Raw genomic sequence first — 9,809 nt, forward strand, 5'->3', positions numbered from 1 at the left:
TAAGAAGTTTACCCCGTAATGCTTTGGTGACTGGCTAATAAAATCAACCAATCACAAAACAGACTCAGGTAGCAACAGGACCATGGTATGTCTGGATGTTGATGGATGGATGTTTTTCATCCTAACTGTGGAAAAAGCTGCTCCTGTAACCAGAGCAGAGGGCACGTTCCCGCCGAGGGGGGAGGGCATGTACCCGCCAAAGGGGGGAGGGCACGTTCCCACTAAAGGGGGTAGGGCACGTACCCGCCGAGGGGGGAGGGCACGTACCCGCCGAGGGGGGAGGGCACGTTCCCGCTGAGGGGGGAGGGCACGTACCCGCCGAGGGGGGAGGGCACGTACCAGCTGAGGGGGGAGGGCACGTACCAGCTGAGGGGGGAGGGCACGTTCCCGCCGGGGGGGGAGGGCACGTACCAGCTGAGGGGGGAGGACACGTTCCCGTCGAGGGGGGAGGACACGTACCAGCTGAGGGGGGAGGGCACGTACCAGCTGAGGGGGGAGGGCACGTTCCCGCCGGGGGGGGAGGGCACGTACCAGCTGAGGGGGGAGGGCACGTACCCGCCGACGGGGGAGGGCACGTACCCGCCGATGTTTTTTACTGGTTAGTCTTTAACCGTTTAGACAATTAATGGATTCTGAGGCGGAGAAAAGCGGCTTTGAGCCAAAATCGGTGCCAAGCCTCTTTTCTCCATGTCAGAATCAGAATTACGTAAATTGTGTAAATGGTTGAAGAGTTGTGGTACTTCAAAGAGTGTGTGTGAGTCTGCTGTCATCTGTGACAGCTGCCGTGTTTCCCGCTTTGAATCCCAGCAGGATTTTTCGGAACCGAAAGGTTCCTGATGGGGAAAATTAAGACGCCTCACGATGACGGACTAAGATCCGGCTGACAAATGCAAATCCTGTAATTGTATGATGAATTGTAAAACTGTATGACTCTGACAGTGACATTAACTGAACCGAAAGTTTGGACACATGTTGTTGCTATGACAACGAAACCCTCACCAGGTCAACAGCTCCAGACCATAAAGACATCAGTTGTTGGAAACATTTTCCACTCTTAAGGTCATTACAGCAGGTTTCATGGTTCCACATGTTTAGCCAGTCAGAAGGACATCGTCTAGTTAAGATCAACTAAAGGAGCTTTGGACCATCAGTCACGTTGAGTATCTGGGAAAGAAAGTCCCACATCAGAGCAGATGCAAAGCACTTCAATGACGTCACTTCTTCCACGACGTCTCGGTCTTGACGGTACTTGTACTGATGGGCGTCACGTCCTGCAGATCCGAGTAAAACGTTAGTTTATCAAACATAATCGTTTTTTTACTTGAAATAAATAACTCACCCTTTTCTTGAAACGAGTCAGAAGAGCTTCACGAATCTGTCAGAATAAAGATAGTTGTCTGTTTAAATACTTCCCCTTCACTGCCTAAACACCAGCCCATCGTGAGCAGAACCAAACACCACAAAGAGCCATACATTCTCCTGCAGGGTTTGATTCATTTTCTTACCATTTTGTCTTTCAGACATGTCAGCAGGATGAAAAAACCCTGAAGACGAGACACAGTTTAGTGCAAACCAACAATAAAGGTGTTCGTTCATGAAGGACGGACGATCTTTACCTGGAATGCGTTGAGAATAACAAAGATGTAATTGACAGCATAAGCAACATCTCCAGAGGTGAGGTCGAGGATCATTATCATTAAGCCAAAAGCCCAGGTCAGGCCAAAGATGGGAGTCAGAAGAACAACTGATCTGATGACGGTTTTGGCCGCTGCTTTCTCCTTATCAATTTGAGTGTCATCATTTTTGTGATGTTCCAGAAGCTTCATGATGACCACCAGCATGGAAAACGTGTTAAAGAAAACTATGACGCCCACGGGAATGATGAACGTGAAGATGGATCCCTTCAAAAGCCCGTTGTAAACCAGCCAGCAGGTGTCTGATGAGAAGTATGAGCCCTCCTCTCCAGCGTTGTTGGCAAGAAAGGTGATGAAGACGATGAGCAGAGGGCAAACGTAGCCCAGAAGGATGGAGAAGCGCAGGTAGGTCTTCTTGCTGACCTTATGGAACAGGAAAACAGCTTGATGGAGGAGGGTGGAGCTTAGGGCCAACATCCAGAAGAACATGGCCAGATAGAAGAAGTGCTTCAGCACTGCAAAGATCCTGCACCAGACTGAGGTCTGTCCGTTGCTTTCAGCGTCATCAGGCTTGGAAGAGGCCAGAAAGCAGATGTCTGCCACCAGCAAACACACCGAGATGTTGACCTGGGCCGCGTGGCGTAAATACAGAGTGTTGGTCTTGACGACCTGCTGCCAGACGATCATCTCTATGGCGAGATTGACAATGAGGGACATGATGGATATTGACAGGCCAACCGTGGTTAACATGCTCAAAGCGGGGACCCTCAGGGGGGTTTTGGACATGAGGACAGCAAATGAGGACAGGTGGTTGCAGACGCATTGTCCCTCTGCTGAAGGACCTTTCCATGCACATCCCTCCTCTGACCATGCATGTGTGTAGTTGTCCCAGTACACACAAATCAACTCAGTATCCCGCGGCCTTTGCTTTTGCAAGTCAAAATCAATAACAATCATAACCTCCCCGGTTACATCGGCAGCTGTGGACACGACTAGACTGTTGATGGTGCGATTGCTGTCATTTTTGGTCAGATAATCCTGCAGGTTCTTGAATGCAGCTGTTTTAATGTCTCCACTGACGTTAGCATGAAGACTGACACTGTTGTTGAAGAGTCCGTCACACGCTTTATTATTGCAATTCTTCACAACCAGGTTTTTCTTCTCCCTGTCTATCGATATGTTCGATTTCTTTATTAAGGCCTCAACTGACAACAAATACTCTGCAGCCAGTGAACCGTTTTCCTTCTGGTAGTAACTTGGAACATCACTGGTCCAGGAACTGCTTAAACTCTTGTTCAGCAGGTTATTGGAAGACTCCAGGAAGTTCTGAAGAGAAAACAAACATTTTAGAGTGAGAACAGCTAAACTGAGTAACCCTAACCCTAACCCAGTGCTTCTCAAATAGTGGGGCGCGCCCCGATGCCAGGGGGGGTTCCATGCAATGCCAGGGGGGGCGCGCACTAGTAATGGCTTTAGGCACAGGTAATACGGGCAATTTCCCGTGGTGCAAATTTAACGGGGGTCGGTGGCAGCAGCGGCTCAGTGCTTGGAAACAAATCTGCTCCACTATTGGTTTCCTGTTCTCTGTTCTATCAGAGTTTGAAACAGCCTGAATCTAAACTGTCTCTGCAGCTGCTATCTGTGAGACGGAAAAGGGGGGGGATGCTCAGGCTGCAGGTGGAACGGAGCGCAGCCGCGATTACACCTGCATCATGGCGTGCCTTTAGATTCCTCAGCTCATGCTAATAACGTCATTCTTTAGGAACTATTGCAGACATTTTGATGATGACGTGTCTTCATTTTCCATCGATTGTTTTCTTTGTCTGCCTGTGCTTTAGTTGGTGTCAGTATTTGACAGACAGACAGCAGGTAATGCAGGGAAACAGCTGCACTTTATGACATCAGAAATAAACTATAGATCATTTTTTATGAATGGATTGAGGCTTTTTGGAGGATTTTTACTGTTAGTGTCACACAAAATTAGGAAAATGTCAAATATTTTTGGAGTTATTCCAGTCATGAATATGTGATTTAGTTGTTAATGTTTTCTAAAACCTAAAAATGGTAAAATAATATTCACAATAACAGGTTTTCTCTGATCCGTTTCACAAAGACACACTGAACGTCACACACCAAGAAATGAACTTAGTGCTAAAAATGATGCAGGAGTCCAGATCTAACAAATGATAAAAGATCAAAGAAAACAGAATGAATTGATTTATTTCTAATCATTAATGTTTCCAGGCTTTGTTTGTTTTGTTCTGCAGCATCTTCATATTTGTATAATTTTGACAGAATATGTTTTTATGGAGAGAAAAATATTAAACGTTGTTTAAGGTTTAACTTGATTTATTCTGGATTAATGTTCATGTTTTTATTCATTAATATTATTTAGGGAAAAAAATGTTTCAGATAAATTACCATTTAATATTATTTATTGACTGAATTATTTTTCTCAGCATCAAATGGTTCAGTTGGTCAAAATGTTTCTAGTTTAAATAAATAATGATAGATTTTTTATTTCAGGCACTTTAAGCTTCTTGTCTGTTTTAGACTAGAATACAGTTAATATTTGTTGAAAGTGGATTTATTTTGATTTTTTCTTTTGTTATTGTTAAAAGATACTTACACACTTTTTATAGATACTGATCTTATCTATAGTTATATGTAACTTTTTTTTTCCTAGGGGGGGCTTTGCCAAAACATAATTGAGAAGCACTGCCCTTACCTTACCTTAACCCTACCCCTACCTGTTGGAAAAATGTATCTAAGTTATCTCATATTTGCTTTTCTAAGCCTGCTGTCCCAGCGTCTTCCCAGCATCAGCATGACACTGTGTTATCTGTCTAGACCGGAATCCAAGGACGCTATGTGTTGGTTATCTGTGAGAAAAGGCTGTGCAGGTCAGGTGATGTGGGAGGACAGACAGACATGTTGTGGCACAGCTGTTCTTCATCTGTCCCTCCTCCCTCCTGTGCTCAGCACATATGTAATTTAGGAAATACCCAAACAAACGTAATAAAGGAGGAGGCAACAGGATATGCGCCAGAGTGGTGAGAGGTTGTTGCTGGGTAGATCTCTGTACGCTCTCCTCGTAAAAGGTACCTTGGGCTACGTTCACACTGCAGGGCTTAATGCTCAATTCCGATTTTTTGAAAAAATCCGCTTTTTTTGCAAGACCGTTAAATGTGAATTTTCGTGATCTCCTGTGTGTCCGTGAAATGACCGAGAAGTGACCCGCATGCGCAGAATAGTACTCAACGGTGAACGACGTCACTGTTGTTTATGAACATAGCTAACGTTAGCATGGATGTCAACAACAGTGTTGTCAACAGCAGAGCTCTTTCTGTATTATTACATTTATTTTCACAAAGGAGCAGCACAATTACAATCTTCTCATTTTAAGAAGGCATTGGAGCCAGGATCGTCTGGACCCACTGTTGTGGAATGGGGATGTGTGTGTGCTGGGACCGTGTGTGTGTGTGTGTGTGTGTGTGTGTGTGTGTGTGTGTGTGTGTGTGTGTGTGTGTGTGTGTGTGTGTGTGTAAGAGAGAGGAGAGAGCGCATGCAGCAAGGTACAGAATGGGGGGGCAGTGGGGGTGCGCATTCATATTGTTACAGAGGAAGGAGAACGGTAATAAAAGAAGGTTTCCCCCAGAATAAATGCTATTGACTCTTTATTAACCCGCTCTGGAGAATCTGAGGGTCCTAACGGGAAAGTGAACCCCGAAGGAGGATCCACCTTTGGTCCCCCGTGCTTAAAAAAGTAATCGCGGGAAAGGTCTTTCTTTCCTTATGTTGTTATTCTGATGTTGGAGCTTGTTTTAACCCAACCCCACCCCTACCCTACCTCTGCCCTATCAGGTAGTGTTATTAAAAAGAAACAGGACACAGAAACCCCCCCCTTCCCCGCCAGGCCGGCCCCCCATCCATTTCACGGAGTTCTACCTCCCTGTTGTACTCACCTCCACTGTAGTTCCGTTATTTATGGTGTTTATCATTCCTTTCAAAGTAGTATAAACTTTTACAGATGCGTCTATGTTTGCCCGAGTGTTCAGGTCCTCCGTTCTGGTGAGGCTGCTGAAATTTTGCAGGACTTCTGCTGCATTTCTATTCACATCACCAAGTCCACTGTTAGCGATCTGCAGGTAGAGGGCATCCAGATCACTTTGCTATCCTGATCAAACCAGGAAAAGCCGTTGTAGAGTAAATGTTACTCACTGTTGCTTTTTCCAGCACATTCTTCAGAGATAAGACCAAACATTCAGAGACTTCCTCCTCCCAGTTCCCGTGTTCGCTGCAGACATTCACAAACAAGAAGGAAAAGTCTGATCAACAACTTTATTGAGAAGGTGTAGCAGTGAAGAAGAAGCAGGTCTGAAGTCTTACTCGCATTTTCTTTTCCTCTCTCCAGCCCCACCTTTGCACTTCAGCTTTGCTATGGAATTGTTCTTGGTGTTTTGCCAGTCTTTGTCCTGCTGGCAGTACTTATCCCCAACTGGTTACAATAGTTTGAAAAAGACAAGATGAGATTATTCTGCAGTGATGTCGACATGCAAAGAGGAAATGCAGATTAACACCCTGGTTCTGACTTCACCAGTAACTATGAGGTGCCGTGTAGGACATTATTCAGAATTAGCATTCATAAACACATGTGAAAATGCTCTCACACACACATGTGAAAATGCTCTCACACACACTACTGTGTGTGTGAGAGCATTTTCACTAGTGTGTGTGAGAGATTTCATATGTGTTTATGAATGCTAATTCTGAATAATGTCCTACACGGCACCTCATAAGTAACCTCCTGATCCTCATCTTCCTCCTGAAAAAAGGACTGTCTCCATGGAAACGTGTCCTTAAACCTTTGTGTTGAGAACCTCGGTCCCCCCCCCACACACACACTTTCTGAACGAACCTCCTTCTCCATTGTGCCGTTTTTAACGGGAGAAATTCTTCTTCAGACGGTTCTTCCAGATATTCATCAGCTACATTTTCATCAAGGAGTAAAGTTTGGACTTTCACCAGTGACATCCTGATCCGGTTTACTCCCCAAGTTTGGATTCTCGTTTTTATTTTATTTGGTTCTTCTGGTTAAAGGCCCGTACACACCAGGACGAATATTCGCCAGGCGTTATTCGCCAGCGTTTTTTGTGTTCACACCCAGGCGATTTTCGCTGACGATGAGCCGAGCGAACATGCAATTTCATTCCCTGACATTAGATGGCGCTTAATGTAAACAGAAATACTCCTGTACACAAGGTGGCGCTGCGCAACTTTAGGCTTCTTAAAGTCGATTTAACTCAGAAGAAGAGAGCAAATATTTACGCGCTTGTCAGAATCAAACAAAGAAAACATGAATATTTCCAGCACCAGTAGCTCCAACTGGTGCTTGGTTCGGGGATATTTTAGAATGTCCGTCATTATTTCTTCACGGCAGTGTAGACGCTACTTGGCGTCTATCTTCTTCGCTGGTATGTGTGCTCAGCAAGGCAGTTTTGTGTTGAGCCCAAGTTGTGTTTTACTGTAACTTCAGAAGCTCCAGACACGTGTGCAAAAGCGCCATTCTCATTAGTCGAATAGATTTCGACGCGTCAAAAAAATAAAACGAACCCGAGGCTTTTTTTTTTTTTGACGCTTTCATGCGTGGCGTTTTTCCGTGTCGGTGTGCACACTCTCATTGGTGCCCTTTGTTTAGTCACGAAGCGTTAAACGTCGGCGAAAATCGCGCGCGAAATTCGTCCCGGTGTGTACGGGCCTTAAGCCTTTGTCATTCTCAGCCATAGGGCGGTTACCCGTATGAGGGGGGTTGAACCCTATGAGGGGGGTTGATCCGTACGAGTCATACGGGTTGATCTGTATAGGGGGTTGATCTGAACACAGGGTTGTCCTGAATGGGGGGGTTGAGCGGTTTTGAAGTGAGGTTAGAGTAAGGAATGGGTCATGGATGGATTCCTGACCCGGGCATTGAAGGCCTTTGGAGTGACCCCCATACTTACCTCCAATGACAGCAATTTCGAATGAACTTTCCTGGATCTGGTTACATCTGTTTGTAAAGTTGCAAGCTCCTTTAGCGTCATTCGATTTGGAACAGTCGATTAGCTTCTGAGCAGAATACGTCAGCGTGTTTGAATCTGCAGGAGAGAGTCAGACATGAAAAAGAAGACATTCAGAGAAGCCCAGATGTGAAGCAGAGAGTGTCTACCGTTAGTCGTTGGGTTTATCCTGTAATCTGCTGGCCATGTCACGTTATAGCTTTCACTGCTCTTCATTATCTGGCATGTGACCGTCACAAACAGGAGTTGATCCTTTCTTGTGCAGAGTGGAAAAGCGGGTTCCACAGAGTTGATGATGTCTGGCTTCAGGCAGATGTCTATGGTGGCGTTGGCCTTGTACGTTACGCTGATGTTTGAGTTGCTTTTTGTGAAGCTGCAGTCGTATTCACCTGAAAACAAACACCGTGATGGTCAACGGGACCATGCAGGGAGGCATTTTGGCTTAAGCTGAGGTCTGCTTCTAAACCACAGACATCTTCAACAGGTTAGTTTCACTGATTGACAAGTCTCACCTGTCCAATGCTTGTCAACATTTTTCAGATCGATCTGGAATTCTGTTGAACTTTTTGTTTTAAGTGTTGAGACTGTGCCATTAGTGATGTCAAAGTTCAAACCATCTCTTCTCAGCGTCCACGTCGGGTCGAGCTTCAGATCCTCTACGGTTGTGCAGGTGACCACGGCGCTGTAATTGTAAAACACCTTGTCCTTTGGCACGGTTACGGTGACCATACCTAGACAACAGAGAGACCAGGCAGGTTACTTTGAAAGGAACTGACCAGTGAGGTCCCTGACCTGTGAGGATCCCCACTGGAAAGTCGTCCTGCTGGTAAATACCTGTGGTCTCCAGACTCATTGTTTTTGAAATGGTCACGTTTTGTGATGTTTCCAACAGAGTATTTGCTGTGATTACATCGACGACAGTCAATTCAAAGTCTACGATGACACTTCCAGGCCTGCAGAAGAACACAAACCGGTATTTCTCTGAGATCTGGACAGAAAACAGCAATTCTGCTGCTGTGTGACACACCTGAATCCTATTATGGTGAAAGTGTCGAGTCCTTTCAAAGTGCTGTAGACGCTCTTCAACTGAAAATACAGATAAACGGATCAGAAGATGTCAAATCTGAAGAACAGGAGTTTCATTGGGGGGTTTTCTTACAGCTTTCTCCACGTCGTCTTTGCAATCGCTGTAAGTTTGGGAACTTGTTGGCAGCAGACAATCCGCATAATTTGGCTTCTCAGTTAAAGTGATGGATCCTGAGACCTTAACTGTCAAGACCAAAGACGGTTTTAGTGAGGAAATAAAAGCTACTTACTCCATAAAGTTTGTGGATTTCTCCCTGACAAAACTAAACCTTTAGAATTGTTTGAGCTTTTTTCTTTTTTCAGAAGCGGATGTAGCATTTTGATGCTGACAGCAGCGTTGTGCAATGCCGGTCAGTGAATGCAACATTTCCAAGCCCTTCCTCTGAGCACGTGCAGCCTTTTGGTGTCAGGCTCGGTTCTGCATGAGGATGAGTTCGTACCCGTTTTCTTTGAAATGCAGGTGAGGTGGGAGTCGTTTGGGAGCGTGCACACGGAGTCATCACAACTGTCTTTGTTGGACTGAATGACTTGATTGCTCCATTTGTACCCGTCACTGCAGACACAGGTTTTAGTCTTTCCTACTGTCTCACAGCCTTTAGACAGAAACAGGACCAACGTTAGGACGCTGCAATCAGAGTTCAGAGACGTTTGCTTGAACGACAGGAAAAGTCTTTACGTGTGGTCATGTTGAGCTCAGTGATGATCTTGTTTCCATCATTACAGTTAAAGCCTGCTAGTGTGTCTAGGATGGTTTTAAGGGCATTTTTGTCTACCGTCATTTTTGTGTAGTAAACTTGGGTTGAGTTTGCTGAAAGATGAGACAGAAATCCTCTGTGAAAACCGTTTGGCTCAGAGGAATGTTATATTTGCCATTGAAGCAAAACTTTCATTACCGTTTCCTGCAGCCTGTAAGAAGCAGAGATCAGTTTAATTCCAAACCAGGAAGTTTCATTGACGGTATTTATGGAACCACAACCAACCTGGCAGATGTCCAAAGACAGAAGGAAGAGAAGCCAGAAGAACACCATCTTCC

At 45.2% G+C, this 9,809-nt stretch overlaps 1 protein-coding gene across 1 annotated transcript; it reads right to left on the minus strand.

Annotated features, from left to right (window-relative positions):
* Positions 1 to 157: 157 nt before the first annotated feature.
* Positions 158 to 9,809, minus strand: adgrf3a (adhesion G protein-coupled receptor F3a). The gene is made up of 16 exons (XM_078941297.1): positions 9,670 to 9,809; positions 9,453 to 9,584; positions 9,217 to 9,369; positions 8,850 to 8,959; positions 8,718 to 8,776; positions 8,525 to 8,643; positions 8,203 to 8,421; positions 7,840 to 8,079; positions 7,634 to 7,768; positions 6,024 to 6,132; positions 5,856 to 5,931; positions 5,600 to 5,776; positions 1,617 to 2,960; positions 1,506 to 1,544; positions 1,340 to 1,375; positions 158 to 1,271 (listed from the first exon to the last, which is right to left on the minus strand). The coding sequence occupies exons 2-16, from the start codon at positions 9,553 to 9,555 to the stop codon at positions 1,215 to 1,217; spliced, it is 2,976 nt and encodes a 991-aa protein (XP_078797423.1). The 5' UTR covers positions 9,556 to 9,584; positions 9,670 to 9,809; the 3' UTR covers positions 158 to 1,214.

The sequence above is a fragment of the Oryzias latipes genome, chromosome 22 (genome assembly GCF_053564925.1).
Source record: "Oryzias latipes strain Hd-rR chromosome 22, Olatipes_Hd-rR_3.1".
Lineage (NCBI taxonomy): Eukaryota > Metazoa > Chordata > Actinopteri > Beloniformes > Adrianichthyidae > Oryzias > Oryzias latipes.